General features: G+C 32.2%; 1 protein-coding gene, 1 non-coding gene and 1 pseudogene across 4 annotated transcripts; all 3 read right to left on the minus strand.

The window, feature by feature from the left end:
- Nucleotides 1-1,973: 1,973 nt before the first annotated feature.
- LOC145790968 (cysteine synthase, chloroplastic/chromoplastic-like) lies at nt 1,974-10,105 on the minus strand. 2 transcript variants are annotated; one of them, XM_082870361.1, is made up of 4 exons: nt 9,963-10,105; nt 6,256-6,316; nt 5,320-5,377; nt 1,974-2,544 (listed from the first exon to the last, which is right to left on the minus strand). In XM_082870361.1, exons 2-4 carry the CDS (start codon nt 6,306-6,308, stop codon nt 2,230-2,232), a joined length of 426 nt encoding a protein of 141 aa, XP_082726487.1. In that variant the 5' UTR covers nt 6,309-6,316; nt 9,963-10,105; the 3' UTR covers nt 1,974-2,229. The 2 variants fall into 2 exon arrangements, with proteins under 2 accessions (XP_082726487.1, XP_082726486.1); XM_082870360.1 differs by lacking the exon at nt 9,963-10,105 and having other exon boundaries at nt 1,975-2,544; nt 6,256-7,469.
- On the minus strand, nt 3,366-4,824 carry LOC145790380 (putative galacturonosyltransferase 3 pseudogene; annotated as a pseudogene). The gene is made up of 2 exons (XR_014329052.1): nt 4,490-4,824; nt 3,366-4,380 (listed from the first exon to the last, which is right to left on the minus strand). The product of XR_014329052.1 is annotated as a putative galacturonosyltransferase 3 pseudogene (transcript).
- A 1,362-nt stretch (nt 10,106-11,467) lies between the features above and the next one.
- Nucleotides 11,468-11,548, minus strand: TRNAL-AAG (transfer RNA leucine (anticodon AAG)). Its single transcript has one exon. It is a non-coding gene; the product is annotated as a tRNA-Leu (tRNA).
- Nucleotides 11,549-22,172: the final 10,624 nt, after the last annotated feature.

Below are 22,172 nucleotides of genomic sequence, written 5' to 3' on the forward strand. Positions count from 1 at the left end.
GCAGAAACCAAGACTGTATTTGAACATATCAGCAATCAGCAGCATAGCAACTTTGTTCAATAGGCAGCAGAGCAGACCTATGCAAACCATGGCTTCAGGGCACCAGATCAACCCAGAATCAACCTCCCTTTTCAGCTCAGATCAATCAGCATAGCAGATCTGCTCAACAGCCTCAGCATACCAGCGGAGACCTCAGGGCACCAGTTCAGCCCAGAAACAGCCCAAAATCTGGTCCAATAATCACAAGAACTTCTACAATAAAGCATAATTTGCAAGACACCTATGCAATGTTCATAACTAGTTAATAGTCACATTTATGGAAAGTCCCAAACACATCATTTCATACATTACTTTAATAATCTTGCCAGCAACCCTTAGCAACAAAAAAATAAAAATCAAAGAGCATAATAAAGCACATGCATTTCAAACAGAAGCATGTGTTCACAAAAATACCTAGTATGGATGACAATTGTCCAAATCTGAGCCTATAAAACCAACAAATGACTAATTATCGGCATCCCTAAGGAAAATGTAGATTCCAAAAGAAATGACCACCAATTCAATTTTTAAATAACTCCATTACAGATCCAGGCAAGACAGAAGAGCCAAGACACTTCAAACAAGGACAATAATAGGCTCCACATCTCCCTTGCCACTGTACAGTGAAAAAGAAAATGATCCACCACATCGCCACTTCCTTGCACCGACAAACACTAATGAGGGAGGAATTTTCATTTTTTAATCAGTTTTCAATGGTAAAAATCTTCACATGAACTACCAACCACCTAAAGTAACCTACCTTGAACGGGCTTTAGTGTTCATAACGTGTTTCCAAGGGAAATTCCCCAATTCCCTATCAACTTCTTAGTATCTTTTCTTTTCCTTCTTTTAACTTGTCAAAAAAAATCTTTTTCTCTCACCTTTTTGGGGGAGTTGTACAGCATCGTAGACATATGGCAGATTATAGTAGAAGTATAGTTTTTGTTTTTGTTTTTTGTTTTGTTTTGTATGCGCCATGTGTACTGGAGTGTGCCACCACTTTTGGGGGTATTTAAGAAAATTATTTTACAAATAAAATATAAAAAAAAAATTGTTCCCACCATAAACACTATATAGACACAAGACATGGTTCCCACCACAATTGATCCTGCTTGTCATTGATTACTCAAAAGAGGAACCCACTTATTGAGAGTCTCTGATCTTCAGTTTGCAATTCACATAGATAAAACTACAGAAAGTAAAATGCTTACATTGTTAGACCTTCAACTTGAAAAGCCAAGTCTGTAAGCATGTAACAATGACATGCAAAGAGGTTGACACACTGCCACTAAGTTTTTAGGTATTATTGCATTGATTACCATCAGAATTTACCAACACACACACCCAAAAAAAAACCAGTTATTTACACTGGCTTTCCTGGAAAGTAATGTCAACACAACTTTGAAAAGAGTTTAGAGACCCAAAAAAAAATACTAAAACTGTTCACTTTTTTCATTTTTTCCATGTTTCGTGGAATAAGTCCATGTTTTCTTCAGTACTTGCACATTCTAATAAAGGTCAATGATGCTAAGCAGTGGGGACTTACTTATTGAGTGGGAACAACAAAATGTGAGTACAATTCCTGTTAATTGGTAAGATACTAGATGAAAATACTATCTAACAAAAAGAAAGGATCACAAAAAAGAATCAGTCATCCTTTAAAACCAAGAGAAAAGCAGCCTAAAAAATATTTGTTTACCTTGTCAAAAGTTCCACTGCAGTTGAACCATATCCAAGCTGAAATTAGCCAAAAGATATATAATAATTCTGTATATCACTCGCCCTTTAATTGTATTGCATCTTAGAATGCACGCTATTGAAGCACTTGTCTGTCTAGTTAATTTACCATATAATAATTCTGAAAGCTCCCTCCACGTACAATGGTATTTCATCAAGAAGAGACTCGGCATTCAATAGACCCTCATGTAATATAAACAACTAGCATTGAAAAAGAGCATTGATTGCCAATAACATTCTTTTGGCTGTGACATTCTTTGGTCAAGTATATACTTTACCACCATGGTCAGTGAGTATATTACTAATATCCTAATCCAACTATAAATAAACATAAAATTATAAAAATGAATAAAACCACCATGCCAAACTTTGAGCTCACACGTCCCGCATCAAGACAATTCAATAGTGGTATAAATCTTGGAGCAAGGCTAGAGAAATGACCTTGTAGTGATTCTAGCAGCAACATGGTGCTTGGGAGAGAATAAAAAAATTGCAGCAAAATACCTTTGGATTTGCAGGATTGTCAAATTGTTGAAGCATGTAGGCATTTGGCGTGCTATTCAAAATTTCTTCAGCTTTCTGAACTGCTCCGTTCATCCCCTTAGCAGAATCAGTCAAAACAAGCTCAGCTCCAAAAGCTTTAAAAAGAACCCTTCTTTCTAGACTCATTGAGGCTGGCATTGTCAATATGAGCTTATATCCTTTTGAAGCAGCTCTAAATGCAAGTCCAATGCCAGTGTTTCCATTAGTTGGCTCCACCAGAATGCTCTAGATAGAGGGGGGGCGGAGGAGATGGGGAAAAAAGAAGAAAATTGTTGCATCAGAATAGTAAACAAGATATATATATATATATATTTTTTTTATTTTTTTTTTTTGATAGACAGGATAAATGTTAATCTAAACTAAAGTGATTATCAACATATTGAGGACATAACGTGCCATACATATTTACAGGAAGCATTTTGAGCCAAGATGAAGAATAACACCACGATGTGTTAAATGCATTCATGCTGTGTTCTACTTCAGATCATTTGTTTACAACAAAAGATATATTATTATTAGGGTTAAAGGTACATTACAGCTGTTGATTTAAGTGTTTATGTGCTGATGGTGCATAAAAAAATTAGTTTCATGGACTCCAATTTTTGTATCCGCACAAATCAGAAAATTATCACTGAAGTCTAACATAGAAAAGAAGAAAACAGATAGCATTTCTTGGGGGCAAGTGGACACAACAATGCAATTGAAATACTTTTCTTGATCATAACTTAAACAAGAACATATCCTCCTTTAGAAGTTGTATGCACCGCTAGAAATCTAGAACAAGGAACAGAATCTTTACAGTTGTGATGAGAAAGTGGTAATATATTTTGTTCCATTCTTGAAAAGGGGGGTTACATCATAATCTATTTTTCCTTCTAGGTGGGAGGAAAAGGATTTGTGGGATTCGATGAGAAGCAGCACTGCTTTACATAGGCTACTAGAAACAACAAACTCTCAACACATGCATGTAATTAGGAAAGAACAAAGCATGAAGGAAACAAATAAAAAAACTGTGCACGTGTATGTATCGCTCCCAATCAAAATATTCACACAATAACACTCTGTTCAGGGAATGCACAGAGAAAGGGAGATTGGACACTAATATGTTTCCTTACCATGTTTTGCCAACGATGATATATTCCCGTAATGTCTTGCTTCCTCCACTCCTTCAAATCAAAAATATTCATGCCAAATGCCCAACTGCAAGCATTTGCATCAAAATTATCAGAGATCTTCGGATTAGAGAAGTTCAGATACTTGTCAAATCTATGAAAGCTCTCCTTGCAGGTCTCTACTGCACCGTTTACCATCCCTTCAAGATTAACAGACCAGAGAGGTGTCAGATCCTTCTGAACTACAATATCATCGTCCAAAAACAGGATTTTATCAGGTTTGGGTAAACTTCAGGAAGGTAGAATCTAAGGTGATTCAGCATGGACAAATATTTTGGATTCCTATATTTGAGATTGTCAGAGCCAACAGAGAGGGAAGACGCTTGATTTGCCTTAAAATAATATTCTTTCATTCGTGCAGATTCAAGTTGACGCAGTACAGGGCAGTAAGAAGAATTGAGCCATGTGAAATCATCAACATTCTCAACTTGGATTGCTGCACCGGCAGGAGGGTAGACAAGAAACCACATTTTCATAGCTGCAAAATTCAATTTATCCGTTACAATATGGAAAACATGCTTTTCAGGCTCCTTTGCATGTAGCACCGTAGAATTGACAACAACAGATGCTGCAAGTACATTATCAGAAAAGATAGCATAATGATAAAGAGAAGTATCTTCAAGTTTGTCTTTGTTGGGAAATCCCTTGTTTTCATAACTCTGAAGGTAATAGTCTGTTGTGAGCTGTAGAGGCAGGCAGTGTAAGGGCTTAGGGACTACTTTTGCAGTAAGCTGAATTAAGAATGCACTCTTTTTCCTCAGCAAATTTACATTCAATTCTGTGGATTGAAGCATGGCCCTTAACTTCCTCGCGACTATAAGACAATCATAAAATTGGTCCTTGGCTATAGATAGAATGTGCCCCCATTGCTTTTGCTTGATTAAGTGCACTGGATGAGAGGAGAAAGAAAAGGTCCACATTAGGACCAAGAGAGGACATGTATGCTTGGTAACCCAAAGAATAGCAACAATATTTATCAAAAAACAAAGTGGCAATACCTCGGCTGAAGCTCAGCATCAGAACTTGCATCTCCAATGGCATAATGATTTGCTCTGGAGTGTTTAATGAGGGAATCACATAAACCAGATTCATTCTTAGCTTTTGCAATGCTTGCGTAAAGCTTTGCCATGATGATCTGATCACGCATAAGTTTCAAGGTTGAATCAGAGTTTGGGTTTTCATATTCTTTTCTCCATATACTGTATTTCCCCTTGACAGTGCTATCAAGCTCTTTAGCTCGTTCAATAGCAGCTGCTTGCATCTGGTTGTCAATCTCTTTGTCCTGTCGAATTAGCTCTGCAGTACGGAGACCCCTCCTCCGCTGCCATAACATCTGAAGTGCGAGAAATAGTCATGATACAAATCAACCAATAAACACATACAAACGTACATAATGTTCTTGGAAGCATTTGAAATTTTACCAGACGCTTGAGCTTCACTGGGTTTATGGTAGATGTTTGTGGCTGTGGCATTTCACCTCCAGACTGATGCTCATCAGTAGAATGGTCAGCATCATCTTCAAATCTCATATCAGCTTGAAATGACTCTTCTAATGTCTGATAGTGCAAAATAAATGCAGATAAATTCCAGTTAGTAACCTGGGAATTATGAGTTCAATTAGTTGAACATTGGCATAGAGCAATATGAACCTTTCAGTAATCATAACATATGGTTTTCACAGCTCGTAGAATGTTTGACTTGACGCAACTAAATGTTCAGCCACTAATATCAGTTTTTCTGAACAATATTTCAATCTTGAAGTAGATGGTACTACCTGGGAACTTTTTGGCTGGTCACGAGGTAAGGGTTGTATTCATGGTTATGTTACCTTCCCTGGTGTTATAAGACTCCTCTGCTCAGCATCAGTTATCATACTGTGTCCAATCCTGAAACCAAAAAAGAATTGAATACTACAGCAGGGGAAACAGATCAGCAGAACAGAACAGTGGAAGATTGGACTGCCACAATAGTGGAAGAGTTTGGCAAGAAATATAAATAACACCAGTGGAATAGTTAATCAAGTGGACTAGCTTAGTGGACTGCCACAATATAAATAACACCAATATAAATAACACTAGCTTAGTGGACTGCCACAATAATGGAAGAGTTTGGCAAGAGATTGGACTGCCACAATAGTGGAATAGTTAATCAAGTGGACTAGCTTAGTTGACAATTTTTACATACTTCTAATTACAAGGTTAGGGAGTCAATTTATGCCAAAGACAAAGATTGATTATTTTTGCTCTATTATTTATAAATTATGATTGTTCAATTTAATATAATTATCTACATAAATATAAATAATCACTTGCCAATTGAAAAAAAAAAAACAAAAAAATCACCATCAAAGTTGCTACCCTATATGGAAAAATGCACACACTAGTGTAAAAGGAGAGATTGTGAAATGATCAACTTCTTATGATAGAAAATTTTGTAAAATAATCAACTGCTACATGACAACTGAATGAATAAATAGTGTTGAAAAGAATTCAGATCTTTGATATCCATAAGACACTAAGTAAAAATTTGAAATTTTAGAACTTGCTAACATCCTTACAGATAAACACTATATATTTCAACTAAAAGCAAAATAAACAAACTAGATGATCCAAAGGATAAAGGAGCTACTCATGTATTCGACCCAACTTCACAAGTCCATCCTTGCACACATGTATTCGACCCAACTTCACATTAAAAGTACATAAATCTTTTCATTAAAACAAAACTCCTAATAAAAACAATAATAAAAAGAAGAGACCAATACCTGGCCACAAGCATCCATCCTGGGGCATTGAACCACCACCACTTCTCTCCCATTGTCTTTTCTGTTTCTCAATATAAATAAAAGAGTTACCAAAAATAACTGTGACAACAATTACAACCAAATATTAGGGCTAAGGCATAGATAATTACAACTATGGACATCAAGGCCAAGTCAATGAGGGCCACCACCAAAGCCCAAGTAACTTAGACATTGGACTTGAAAGACAATAAATTTAAGATATAATCATACAAGGCTTAGAACCAAGGGTAAGTCTAAGGAAACCAAGGCCACCCCTAGGCCAAGGCAATCCAAGGCCATCACTAGGTCGAGGCAAGCTACGGCCACCCCAAGGTGAAGGCAACCAAGGCCAAAGCCAAAGGAAAGACAATGAGAAAAGGGTATCAATAGCTATTATTATGTTTTGAATGATATTTTATGATATCCACACACAAAGGGTCAGAATCCGTCTAAGTTTAGTAAAAAGGGAATTTCTCCCTTGATGTTATGTTAGAAATGGCACACCTTATTTCAAAATAAAGATAACACATGAGATGATTTTGCTCAACTATTTTAAAGTTGATCTTGCTTCTAATGTCCATTATCAAACCAAAAACTATCTTAAATATTTTGTTGAGTAAAGATATTTTCAAGAAAATTTTAATAAATTTTTTCTAGAATGGTGCATCAAAATTGGCTATCATGTCATTTGTTTTCCACTGTTTCACACAATAAAAATAATTGCAAATTGTGTTACTTTATTTTTTATGCAATCCCAACCACCAAATAGATTTCATTGTCATCTTTCTTTCCTTAATTATGTATAACTTCAATTTAAACACACTATTAACCAAAGAAACATAAATTTTGATAGAGGGATGGAGAGTGAATTTGCAAAAATTTGACACAGAAGATATATACTTTTGTTTAAAAAGAAACATGCATGAAAAATATTCATGTAGTTCAATCATATTCTCTCTTTTTTGCTATAATAATGGTTACCTCATCCTCACATAAACACATGTGAAAGTTAAAGGGAACCTTGGAAGCTTGAGGAGTTGTTAAACAGATGGAGAAACCATAATTATTCATAAGAGTTCAAATCCAATGAAGGAAACACAAGGTAAAACCACCTAAAATTTCATTAAAAAAGCAAATTGAATTATCTTCTATGTACTTCTCTTCCTAGCATGTCTTGAGGTTGGTTGGAATCCTCCTCTTTCTAGTTCTTTGCTAACTTGTTCTTTTCAAGGCCCAATACATACACATATACAACTATAATTATAGAACTGGTTCAATTAGCAATTTAGATAAACTAAATACAAACAAATAATCTTCTTTGTATGGACCAGTCAGCTAGAGTTGATCTTGAACACAACTGGACAAACTTCAGAGTTCCAAAACAGAACCTAGAATAGGAATATCAATGTAAAATGTAAAGTTAACACACATTCATAGTGCAACGACAATCACTAATTCATGTGAAAGGTTGACAATCACTAATTCATGTAAAGTTAACACACAATGAAAGGTTCGATCAATTCAATATGAAAACTAGAATGATTGAAGCAGAAATTGCATTCCTGATGCAAAATCCAAAAAATCAAAAGTAAAAAGACCAACATGTGGGAAATAGAGTATAAAAGCAAAGAAAGAATCGAGAATTGTAACCAATTTCCCCAAGAAATAAAATTGACAAGACCAAGCATCTTCTGGTTGATATGAAGTATACGGATCATTATACAGGCCGACAAGTTGAACATCTTAATAACAATACCAGATGATGCAGTTAAATCACCATACATGTTCCAAAGTACATTTCCTTATATTACAAAGAAAACCAGGTATCAATTTATTAAAAAAAAAATAATTATTGACCTAATTAGGTCAACAATTGATCCAAACCTAGAGCCCGCTTGAGCGCTAATCGAGCAAGGCAATTTGGAGCTTTTTGGAAAATAAAAACGTGCTCAAGCTTGAGCTGGAATCAAGCCCACTTCATGTGGGACCTTCTGGAGTTGAAACTCCAAGAATCCACCTAACCAACTCACTTGGTTGGGTTTGATGAAGAGCGGAAAAGAGAGAGAGAGAGAGAGAGTTGAAAGATTGGGCGACAATGGTCTTGTGAGGCTATGGTCGCGAAGTGTGGGTGGCAGTGTTTCGTACTTATCATCATTCATGGGGATGATAATGGTGCGTTTGGGTAAAGGGAGATGACAGCATGGAATCACCGAGTTTACTCAAGAAGTGAATCAGTAATTTAGGAATTTATTATGCGAAAAAGTCATTTTAGATAGAAAGGATAATATAATAAATTCATTACTTTTGTTAGAGTTGTTTTTGATAGGGTGGATCAATGTAATTTTGTCAAAACATAGGGGTGTGACATAATCATATTAAACATTAAGAAAGGTTCGTGTAATTCACCCTTTATTTTATCAATCATAGTCTTGGTTCCTTAAAGATGAAATTTTAATATTCAAAGGGCATGTTTTCTAAGTTGTCCTCAATACCTATTCAAGACAATCAAAATATTTTCAATTTTGAAACCAGACCCTTTTCATCCCCTCTTCCAACCACACGACCAAATAAAATAAAACTTGTAATCCAGCCTCCAAGTAATGTGATGTAATAAGATTTAGTTGTCTATTAGAATGGCCAGCTGTGCACGAGCTAACCATAAGTGCTTAGTTGGGTATTTAGTCTACAAGTAGGCGGTTTAGGCTCATTATAATCAGTTTGTGACATTTTGAGATTGTATCTATTGAGCTAAGTGCTCTTTATCCCTAATTTCAGCATTTTCTCTCTTATGGAATCCAGTTCCTAAATTGGTTTCATCATTATGTCTCTACCTATAAGGGGTCTGTTTAGTATAGCTAATCATCATAACGAAGAAACTTAAAGCATCCTTCTCTCAACTTTTCAATAATCAACTTTTTCAGCTTATTTAATGTATTTTTGCCTTATAAAATGTAAGTAGCTACACCGAATACTTTGGCACAAATTCTCATAATAAATAAAAATTATAAGTAGCCCCAATAAATGGCCTCAACTTTATATCTGTTCTTATAAAAAAAATTAAAAAGCCATTTATATTCTTTTCATCACATTACACCTCATTTTATTTACATCTGTTTCGCTTTTCTAATAGCTGCTCCCTCAAGTCTACATGTTCAAAGAAGTTACATGCAACTATGTGCTAATTGAGAAAATTAATTGTGGTAATTTTTTTTGAAATACCTCAAGACACAGTGATGCAGGTAATACTAACACATAAGTTGCCACACATATTTTTACTAAGCACACCACTCTTATCATAACTGCAACAAAAGTGTACCCAAACGACCTAATCTGCTGATGAATTTCGAGGAGTAGGTAAAGAAACCCAATTTCCAATCCAACCAATAAAATTCAGTCAAACCCCAAATCGACACTAGTCAAGGTAAAAAATAAAACAATAAATAAAAAGATAATTTTAATTAGATGCATAATTCCCTCTAAGTTCACCAGCTCAATTTAGTCTATTAATCGATATGCAAAATAGAAACCCAAGTCAACACTGATGATGTTGATCAAAATTCAACACTAGCTGTGAGTTCATTAACTCAATTTGGGTACCTAAAAAACTACATTACTGAAGAAACCCATGTAGCAAAATACAAACCCACATAAATATGTATGTAAAATAAGCATAATGAGGGATTAATTACCTCGGGACGATCGGAAGTGGAAGGAAGGAGGCTGAGAGATCGGGCAGAGCGAACTGAGCTGAGAAGCTTCTCTCCGACCTTGGAGAAATCCATGCCGCCCCCTTCGAAGAAGAGCAACGAAGCGAAGAACAAAACCCTAGTTCCCTCGAAACCCCCGTCGTTCATCCTAAATCTAATTTGAAATTAGCTACACATATTTGTATGTATAGAGATATACAGATATATATATATATAGAGAGAGAGAGAGAGAGAGGTTACCATTGTTGCACTTTGATTTGTAATGATGCGCGACAGTGGAAGATCGAGGGTGAACGATGGTGGAAGAACGACCGTGACTGTGAACGGCGAATCAACGATGGTGAGTCTGAGAGAGAGAGACAGAGAGACAGAGAGAGACAGAGAGAGCAAGAGACTGAACTTGTTTGGGTCTATCTACATATTGATAGAAAATAAATTGGGCGGTAATGTAAGAGTGTATTCCCACCAAAAAATGAATCTGTGTTTTTGAAATTGTTTAATTTTATTGCCGACAAAATGTTTTTTGGTCACTAACAATAAGTATTTTGCCAACCACATTTTTGGTCGGCAAAGATCAAAAGTAAAAAAAATTCATTAATATTTGGCGACGAAAATATTAGTCGCAGAAAAGGTATCTTCGACGACAAATCTTTTTAGTCGCCAAACCTCAATCAACGGCGACTAAAATATTAGTCGCTAAATGTATTAATTTGGCGACTGATTTTTTTGGTTGCTGAAAATAAGTTTTTAGCAACCAAATTTTTGGTTGCCAAAGAAAAAAATAATTTTTGGCGACAAAAAGATCATATTAGTCGCAAAAAAAGTACCTTCGCCGACAAATATTTTTAGTCGCCAAATCTCAATCAACAGCGACTAAAATATTAGTCGCTAATTTGGCGACTAATTTTTTTTGGTTGCTGAAAATAAGTTTTTGGCGACCAAATTTTTGGTCGCCAAAAAAAATGTGACCTTCCGCGACCAAATTTGTAGCTGGTCGGCAAAAGCATACCACTTTCTGCGACCAACTCATTTTTTGGTCGCCAAAATATAACCTTCAGCGACCAATAATATTTGGTCGCCAAAAATAAAGATCAATCGCGACTAATTAATATTTGGTCGCCAAATGTTATTTTTTTGCGACCAAAATTTTTTTGGTCGACAAAAGTGGTCGCAAAATGTGTAAATTCTTGTAGTGTAAGCTTAACAAAAAAAAAAAAAAAAAAAAGAAAAAAAAAAAAAAAAAGGAGAATAGGAGGGGAAGAGATCGCGTACAAGGAAGAAATTGCATCGCACCAAATCCATCCAATGTAAGTAAAAAGTAATTAAAAAAAATGAAAGATTTGCATCGCACCGCATCCGTCCGATATAAGTAAAAAGTATAAAAATAAAAATAAGAGATCACACCGCATTCGTTATAAATAAAAAGTATAAAAATAAAAACAAAAGATCGCACCACATTCGTTATAAGTGAAGAATTATATTTGAAATGTTGAGAGTGGGATTTGAACCCACGCCCTTTCGGACCAGAACCTTAATCTGGCGCCTTAGACCAACTCGGCCATCTCAACTTAATGTTTAAAGGTTTTCACAATTTAATATTTATATAAAGTTTTTAACAAGTAAAGCCATAAGTGAGAGAGTCAAGGCTTCTAGTTAAGATGTCACATGAAAAAAAGTGTGAACGTTATAGTCATGTGGACACCAAGCATAATTGAGTATCAATCTTGTCATTGTGTCGCGTGACAATAATATAATGGGAAATTCTATAATACATACCTCAAAAAAATATATATATCATATGTTCAATCATAACTTTTGTAATTTTTTATTGTAACTCGTTATGATTTATTATGGTGTTAGTTATAATTTATTGTAATTTTTATATCATATGTTCAATCATAACTTTTGTAATTTTTTATTGTAACTCGTTATGATTTATTATGGTGTTAGTTATAATTTATTGTAATTTTTTTAGTTATAATTAAGTAATTAGTTATAGCATTTGTATTAGCAATCCCATATATGACATAACTTTCATATGATACACACCTTAAAAAAAAAGGCATTTTATAAAATGACCCAAAAAGTTATCATGAAAATGAAATGTGTGAATTAGATTAATACTAAAAGTGTTCCACACTACGCCAAATACACTATTATACACTTATTTTTAGGCTAGTTTTTCATGGTAAATTGCTTCTCCAATTAGTTAATGATCTGGAAATTTGATACCTTTGCCCTTAAGACAAGAGGCAGTATGATAATTCAGTTGTGTTTTTACTTTATGTTTTGAGTAGTGTTACGAACACATATATGTGAGACAAATGTGAGTCTTATCCTTTGTCTCACATATTTATTATATTATGTGAAGCACATTTATGTTTCTAGAATTATTGTTATGTTTTACAGTATGTTTTTAAAATTTTAAGAAACACAAAATCATTTTTGAAAATTATTTTTACGTGAAAATATTCTAAAAACAATTCACCTTTGAAAAATACTAAACGATGTTTTTGAATTAAAAAAAAAAACACAAAAATAAAATCAACTGGTGTTTCAAACTTTTTAGTATTTTTATTTCCAAAAAAAAAAAAAACTCAATCAAACAACTTTTTCATTTCTTTTTTGTTTGGAAAAAGCAAGCTTTATAAAAAAGGAGAATAAATGTACAATTCGGGGGGCCAAGGTCCACCTAGCATCAAATTGAAAGCCACTTGAGTAATGAAATTGTTACAGTTGGCATAATCTCAACTGTCATTATTATGTCCAAAATAAGAGTATTGATGAGTGACCTATGAGGACCAAACATGACCAATATGGCATCAAAGTGACACCTCACTACACCTAAGTGGCTTCTACAATGTGGACATTTACTACACTACAGAGATTATTGGTTGATGTGTCACTCTTTTTAGTACAATTATGCATACATAATTTCTAGCCAATCTCTCCATCAAAACATTTTGGTTGATCTTGACTGTGTAATCATTTTGAGCAATTATTCAATGCAATGTAACAATGATATAAACAGATCTAATCTAACCCTATTTATTTATTTATATGGAATTTGCATGAGATAAGATAAATGCAAAATGCTAAATTCATTTGTAATATTATCACGATATTTAGGCCAAGTTTGGCATGATTAAAAAAAGACAAAAAGTCAAAAAGTCACTATCCTATTTAAGTCACATCATCTTATTTAAGTCACATCACCTCTCTAACACATCACTTCAAACTCAACCCATATTTCATAAAAAGTTAAAAATTAAACTTATTTAGTCTTCCCAAACTAGGCCTTAATAAAAAAGATTTCCTGTACATGGGACACTATTGATTCTAATTGAGATCGCACTTATATCCTGTCACTGTCCCTTTGTTAGGAAGATGCACTACAAAGTTAGCGCAAAATTTAAGAATTGTAAAGTTTTTTCTGTTTGAATCTTTTTGATTTTCATATTCCAATATCATTATGTGGTGAAAAAAAATCTTTAAACAAAAGTTAAAAGTCAAGAGTCACAACGTGTCCAAAGTTAACATGTATGTATACAGTTTTTGATAATTTTAATTCGAAATTAAAGTGGGATTCAATCGTTGGTTGAGATGGGTTTAAGTAGTTTTATATTTTTTTTAAATGAGAAGATTGAAAAACAAAAATAATGAGCCGAAACTATTAAGTTGATCATGAGAATTGTCTCATAAAGTAAGCATCAATAAAGTTGGGTTTAGATTTGGACTTACGCTATGTTTGGATTGAGTGATTTGGAGAGAAAAGAAAAGAAATGGAGTGATATGTATTTCTCTTATTTATTTGGATAACCTAAGTAGAGAGAAATGGGAAGAAATGAAGAAAAATAGGGAGAAACTCATTTCTCTTATAAGTCTCATTTTCAATCTTCCCAAAAGTGAAGAGATTGGGAGAGAAAAAAAATCACTATTTTCATAATACCAATTTTGTCCCTATAAAAATAAAAGAAATAAAATGATTGAAAATATAAAAAAGTTATTTTGGTAATATAACATAAAATAATTTCTTTTCTTTTCTCTTAATGAAACCTAACCAAACAAGAATGAGAGAAATCACAATCATTTCTTTTCTTTTATTTCTTCCTTATCCAAACAAAAAGGAGAGAAATCACAATCATTTCTTTTCTTTTCTTTTCTCTTATTACTTAAGTAATCATTTCTTTTCTTTCCTCTCCTAAGTTCCCAAACATAGTGTTAGTATTAGTTTGGATTGGGCCTAGACTTGTACTTGTGCATATGTTGTGTTTGGTCTTAGACTTGGACTTAAACCTAGTCTTGAGCTTTGGATTGAGTTGCGTTGGGCTTAATTTATGCCTGTGTTTGAGATTAGGCTTGGATCGGGTTGTGACCCAACAATCGTATCCATTTCACTACCCATCTAGTTTAATTCTCAAAACTTATGTATTATGTACATATTATGATTTATATAATGGTTTTTGAGTTTTGAACCTTTGTAACTCTAGTCCTAATGGCTAGAGTTGATGATATTTGATGACCCTATTGATGTTAGCCTTCACGGTAAAGCTCTCTCCTACTAATATAAATAGAGACATTTCTCCTCCAACTTAGTAGGTTGTTTTTAGAGAGGTTTTATAATGGAAAATGAGATGGTGTTTTGAGATAAAAAGTTGGAGATGATTTTTTACACCAAAGAAAAATTTTCCTATCTTCTTTTGCTAGTCTCTTCTTTGGTTATTGTTAAAAAGAATGCATCCATTGACAAGTTCGCCGAAACTATTCAGAAGGTACTTTTGTATTAACTGATTTTGATCGTCGTATCCTGAGAGACAGACGCTGGCGTGCCTCCAGCATCTATTGGAAGTGGTGAATCTGTTTTAAGGAAACTGTCTAGTGCAGGTTTCAGTTTGCTTCTTTTCTTATCATTTGTTCTTAAATTTTTCAATAACAAAGATGAATTCTAATATTTAGTTAGCCATGTTAATAATTTGTTCTATTAGTAATGTAATCTAATTCATTTCTATATTTTTAGTTGTGTCATTTATTCTGTATTTCATCTTTTTAATAAAAAAAATTATTTTGTCATTTCTATTTAATTTATTTTATATATTGTTCATATATTATTATGAAAAAATATTCACAATAAATATAAAATGGAGTGAAAGGTGTCGAAACTAACACTTGCCACATGTTGGTTTCAAAATTGACCACCTTGTCTTGCCCCAACTTGAGGCCACATGTGTTCAATTATTGTTGCTCGTATAATTTGCTACAGGAGTTTGTCCAAGTGAGAAACATGAAAGACAAAACTCCCAAAAAGCACTTTCATTTTTTTGTTTGGGTTGACAATTGACACGTTTGATGGTTTAATTGACTAATGAAAACAACAATTGAAGGGTCGAAATGAATTGGATGAAGAAAGATGCAGGACTCTTTTTCACCAACTGCAAGACTATGGCATTTGCACCATTTTAGTGTCCTTTTGGTGATGATTAGGCTCTTTGAAGATTCCAATCCCACTTTGTTCTTTTACCCAACTTGACTATCATGAACTACTTGGCTACAAATTATTTTTTTTGTATGGTTACAACGGAAATAAACTACATGGCTACAATTCATGGGTAGGTTTACAAACTCAGAAAAGTAGATTAGAAACTCACCTAGAAAGAAATGATACTTAAGGTAAAAATTAATTCATGAAGCATTCCACAATAAGAAGATTAAATTTGCACTGTAAATGTAAAATTTTGGATCACTTTTTAATTTTCTTTTTTGATTCCATAGGCATATTGTACAATTCATTTTTGTTGTCACCTAATTATTAACCATTACTGCATTGGAAATCCCTCTCTCCAAATTCTTAGATCTTTACCTTTTTTATTTTTATCTCAATACATTTAGACTATGTTTTTCTTAACTTTATTGATTGAGTTGTAAGGGAAAAAGAAAGTTTTAAAAAAAAAAAAGGATAGAGAAATTAAGTAGAAGTTTTATATATATATATATATAAAGGTCTTTCAAAATAAGTAGAGACATTAGTATTAGGACCTACACGTAGATACCCCAATAACATTATATACAATATACATGTAACACTAATGTCTTCCAAAATACGTGCAATGCTACATTTTCAATTTATACGGGTGTTAATTATTATTTTTATTTTTTTTGGGTGGAACTTATAAGGATTGTTGGGATGGTTTCTTACATCACTTGGCCAAGTATCTATCAATTAATTTGTAAATATGGGTTGTGGATTTTTATTGTACTATGCATTTTAAAGTTGCGCAAGCTTTTCCTAAAGCAACAAGTGGTATCAGAGTCATAGCAGATGATATTGAGTCAAATTGATTGGCGCAATTGATGTGAGTGCAGAGCTAAATTCAAATGTAAATTACTCTTTGAAAAATGCTTGGGAGCACTAATTAGTGCTCCCACTAATTAGGTGGCAGTGGGTCCCGCCATTAATGATGTGATGTTTTGGTCTTGGAGTTGTGTTTTTTTTTTTTTTTTTACTTTTTTAATGCATTAGTGCTATTAGTGGTGATGTTTTTAGTGGAAAGAATCATTGTTGTTACTCTTTTCACAATCCTAATTTCAAATTAATTTCATGGTGGTCTTTTTTCATTGATCAATTCGGTAAGAGAATATTTACAAATAAGAATTATATCAAAATAAACCGTTAACTATGTTGCATGTAAGTCTAACAACAAACAACCACTATATCAATACAAGTAAATGGATATAACAAGAATCACATAATTAATATTTGCTTTGTTGACTCTTTGATCTTTCAAATGAGAGTGTACAAGAGGGACCGATTGAACTAGTCCAGTTGGTTAAATAATTTCACTTTGGTCACTTACTTTTTAATTGCAACAATTAAATTCTTATACCTCAACTCGTAAAACTTGAGCAAAAATTGAAACGTGAGGGACCAATGTGAATTTGAATAAAAATTTGAGGGTGAAAAATATTAAAGTTATTACATTTAACATTACTATATTTTTATAAAAATCTCACTTCAAAAACTGAAGGATCACATCGAACACTAGTTGAGATTTGAGAATTTAATTTTAGCAATTAAAATACAAAGAAAAATTGAAAGATTAATTACACTTTTCGCCCTTATAGTTTAACTCAAATCCTTCTTTGGTCCTTATAATTTAATTTAAACAATTTAGTCACTACACTTTAAGTCTAGTTTTAATTTGATCTTTCCGTCTAAATTTTCATTATTTTTTTTTTCTACGTGTACACCTTTGGAGACTGACAAGTGTCTCAAAAATTATTAATTTTTAACCTCAAACTTGAACGATTAAAGGACCAACTAGAACTAGATTTAAAGTATAAGAACCAAATTGTTCAACTTAAGATAATAGGGACCAGATTAAAACTTGGGTCAAGCTATAAGAGTTAAAAATGTAATTAACCTAATATTGAAGGATAAAAGATTTTATTTATCTTAACAGAAAATAAGGAAACATTGAATGTGAGGAAGAATCAAAGAACTCTAGAGACTACTTTATTTTTTTGGCAATGATAAGACTAATGCAATCGTTGTGGTTAATACAATAATTTCTTCTTTCAAATTCTCAAGCACGTTTTTACACAAGCTTGACCTTTCCTTGGTTGCTTTTCAAAAAGTTGTGTCACTTTCTTGTTCTCTTTTGATCCTCTTTATCTTTTTATTTTAGATAATTAAACACTCTATTTAAGTGACAAATTAAGATATAACACAATCAAATGGGACATATTAGGGAAGCCTACAGCATAGGGAGTGTAGGGTTAAGTGACAATTAGTCAAATATATTTAGCTAAAAGTGGGTATTACAAAGTCCATCATTCTTGTCATTATTAATCACTCACATAAGTCTAAATAAATTGATTAAATGTGATTGGTGGAGCATCTAATTCATGTTTAGTGAAATTTTGTAGCTGAGTTGCTGATCAAACTTAGACCTTAAGGAAAAACCATCACTAGATTTTCTAATTTACTCGATCAACCAATCAGAGATTGCATTAGCTCCCTTATTAATTCTAGAATTTGATAAACGACATGGAAAGGTCTCGATTCGAGGTAAGCTTTGCGTAAACATGATTATGGGCTAGAAGTTGCATAGCTAAAAGGTAATTAGATTCTATGGAATTATACTCCGAGTAAGGATCCTCTAGAGTGAAATTTTCCTAAAGTTTCCTAGAGTACTATACTGTGTGGTTGAGATTTACTGGCAAGTCACATCAGAAAAATTGATGTGACTTGCCAATAAATCTCAACCACACAATGTAGCACTCTAGGAAACTTTAGGGAAAAATTACTCTAGAGGATCCTTGGTGTTATACTCCACCTTTCCTCATTTGACTTGATTTCCATTTATGATGCCATTAAACATTAATTAAAGTTTGATATGTTGCCATAGGTCAAGGTGCATGATATTGCATGATATTGACATTTTGTTAATAATGACAAAAAAAATTTATAATATAAAGCTAATTATTCAGCTTGCTTGTTTTCATTTTTTAGAAAACACTTTTTAAAAAATTCTACTTTCTTATTTTTCGTGTTTTTTTGTTTTTACTGAATTTTTTTAATATTTTAAGCAATTTTTTTACTTTTTAGAGACACCTAACATAAATACACCTAAAAAGTAAAAAAATTGTAAAAAAAATCTTTTAAAAATTCACTAAATACCAAAAATATAAAAAAAAAATATATGAATTCAGTACAATTTTTGTATTTTTATGTATTTATTAATTTTTTAAAATATTTTTTCACAATTTTTTTACTTTTTAGATACATTTAACTAAGGTGCATCTAAAAAAGTAAAAAAAATGTTTCAAATTTAAAAAATATTTACTAAAAACAAAAGAATATGAAAACTAAAAAATTTAATTTTTAAAAATTTAATTCAAAAAATTCAAACCAAACACACGGATAGCACACCAGTTCACACCTAAATAGGTTATGATGTTGGGCTGGTAAGTGACCTAGGTGCCCATGAAATTTATGTTGAGCATTGCCAAGGTTTAGGGGCATAAACAGCAACGGAAGAATGTAGTACATAGTGAGCCCCCTATTTCACGTTGACATGGTGAACTTTGACCCAAATTGTGAAAAGCTAAAAAGTAAGTACGGTATCATTTATTCTCAAAATTTTATTTCTTGCCTTACTGCATGGGCACATTACGGGATTGTTTAGAATGTCCTAAATAAGTATATTTTTTAATTTTTTAGACTAAAAAATTGAGAAAAAAATATAATTATTTGGGTTAACTTTTTGACATTTTATAAATAAAAAAAATGTGTATTAAAAAATTATATAAATTAGTGTGTACGAGAAAATTAGGATTGGGAATTGCGCAGTTATAATTTTTGACTTTTGGTGAATAGTGATAACTTTTTAACTTTTTGAGTAACTTTTTAACTTTTTTGACACATGCCAAACTTGGCCTACTAGTTGCATATCAAGCATGGTTTTCCATATCTGTATCGATAACAGATGTGATTGAATATCCGTTTATATCAAACAATAGTGACTAATATATGACTGAATAATGATATCAAAAGTCTAAAACATTAATAGGTATTGGCTGATATGATTTAGAACAACCAACATTATAACAATGATGTTGAAAATTATAGGGTAAACTACCAATAGGTCCTAATAGTTAGACTTAATTCTCATCAAGTCCTATTGAAAATAAGTCTTGGTAAAATCATCGCTAAAAATAATTTTTTTGTGACGATTTTTTACATATGTCTCTAAAAATTAATAATTAATAACTTTTTTTTGTTATGATTTTTATAAATTGTCACTAAAATTTACAATTAGTGACGTTTTTCTGTGACGAATTTTTCAAATTGTTGCTAAAAATTGTGAATTAATGACACTTTTTTGTGACAATTTTTTTAAACTGTCGCTAAAACTTATAATTAGTGACATTTTTGTGACAAAATTTTCATATTGTCGCTAAAAATTAATAATTAGTGACATTTTTTTAATAATGTTTAATAAAAAATGTCATTAATTATCATAGGACCTATTGAACAATAAGTTCACTTATTAAGACTTACACGTAAATTCTCCAAAATTTTACCATATTATGTGATTGAAAGTATATTGAAAACGTGAGGACAAATGTCTTGAAGACATGAGACCTTGGTCATGAGGTAAATAATTTTCAAAGTAGTAATGTAAATTATGTTCATTGAGGTAAAGAAAATTGTCATTACCCATATAGTGCAATGGCATTCGATTGACTCGTAAAATACCTTTGTTGTTGAGGCCATGAGTTAAAAATTTCACCAAGTCAAAGTGTTTAAATTCCCCACATGAAGATGATTAGTGTATTCCTATTGATTTAAAAAAACAGATAAGGAAATTAAAATCTATTGTTATTGTTGCATGTAATTTTGAGAGAAACCCTACATATAAATTATGAAAAATATTTAAAAAATAAAATTTATAGCCCAAATTTATCGTGGTAGCTCATATCACAAAATAATAATAATAATAAATAAAATAAAATAAATTTACACCATACGATTCAATTTCTGATTATTATTATTATCATTATTTAATTTTATGAGAGTGGTTATTAGACAAATAGAATTCATGAGTCAATTTTTCACCACCTACCATGATTGGCCGGTGATTTTGGGATAAATTAAAAATAAAAAAATTATATAAAAATTTCATATAAGGGCTAGATTATCCCAATGGAAGAACAGTTGATTAAATGTTCGGTGTTGTTTGAAGCTACGTATCGTAAAACTCTTACACAAATCAAATTTAGCCGACGATTTATATATATACATATATATGTGGGTCAGCTGTATCTTGACTTTGTTTCATCTGGATTATTTCAATAACTTAATTGTTTGCTCATATCGATTTTGGAGGAAATAATTAAATTGAAACTAAATTTAAAGTCTGGGAACCACTATAATAAAAACATATTTTAGTGACACTATATTAGTGGCATGTTCTTAAAAAATGTCACAAAAAGAATATTTTGTGGCATTTTTTAAAAAAATGTCATAGAGCCACAAACATACAAGATTCTAGTGGCATTTCAATTAAAAAAAATGTCACTTCACTACAACAAAAATGTCACTACAATAAATTTACACTTTAGTGACACTACACTAGTGGCATGTTTTTAGAAAATGCCACAAAAATAAAAATTGGCATTAAATGTTTTAGAAAAATGCCACAGAACCACAAACATATAAGGCTCCAGTGACATTTCAATAAAGAAATGTTACATCAATTTTATGGCGTTTTGTAAAATAATGACACAAAAAATTATGTTCGTGACATTTATCAACAGATGCCACTAAATTTTAGTCGCAATGGCATTTTTTAAAAAATATCAGGACACTAAGTAGGTGCAAATTACTTTTTATGACACTTAGGTGAAAAGTGTCATAAACAAATATTTTATAACATTTTGAGAAATACCACTAAGCCAAAAACTTTCCAAACTTATAATGGCATTTTTGAAAAAACAAAAAATGCCAATATATTTTCTAAATTTTTAAAATGCAGCAAAAGATTAAAAATAAATAAATTAAACTCAATATACACTATAGGAAAAAGCACATTCGGCGACTAAATTTCCTAACCAAAAAAAATTTGGTCCCTGAAAGCATAGTTTTCAACGACCAAAACAGCATTAGTTGCCAAAAGTAAAACTTTTTGGCGACTAAACAATTTTAGTAGCCAAAAGTTTACAATTGGCCACTAAAACTAAGTTTGGTCGCTGATTATATGGGTTTTAGTGACAAAAAAATTTTTAGTAGCCCAAAGTAAAACTTTTTGGGGACTAAAAAAATTTAATAGCCAAAAGTCTACAATTGGTGACTAAAAATAAGTTTGGTCGCTGATTATATGGGTTTTACCGACTAAAAAAATTTTAGTAGCCAAAAGTCTACAATTGGCGACTAAAAAATAAGTTTAATCGCCAAAAGTGGTCATTTTTAGCACGGGAGAACTAAAATCCTAAGAGCATCTCCAACAGTTTAGCAAAATTTTTACCAAATCTGAGTAAAAAAAAATTGATTTTCTTGATTTGATACGCGTGGCTCCAATGGTTATGGTTACTATAGTTTGCATCAAAAAAGGAAAGGGACATCCGGTGGGTCGACCGGTTCAAGTTTTTTTTGAACTGTTTGAACCAGTAATTTGAACCATTTGAACCAGT

The sequence above is a fragment of the Camellia sinensis genome, chromosome 5 (genome assembly GCF_055761805.1).
Source record: "Camellia sinensis isolate YWXY chromosome 5, ASM5576180v1, whole genome shotgun sequence".
Classification (NCBI taxonomy): domain Eukaryota; kingdom Viridiplantae; phylum Streptophyta; class Magnoliopsida; order Ericales; family Theaceae; genus Camellia; species Camellia sinensis.

Bases quoted from the DNA above. Each gene is read 5' to 3' on its own strand.
- LOC145790968 (XM_082870361.1), bottom strand. From the start codon at position 6,308: ATGGGAGAGAAGTGGTGGTGGTTCAATGCCCCAGGATGGATGCTTGTG. The intron at 5,378-6,255 runs GTATTGGTCTCT...TTTTGGTTTCAG, and splicing joins GGATGGATGCTTGTGGCCAG to GATTGGACACAGTATGATAA. The intron at 2,545-5,319 runs GTAACATAACCA...CCCTCTATCTAG, and splicing joins GTCTTATAACACCAGGGAAG to AGCATTCTGGTGGAGCCAAC.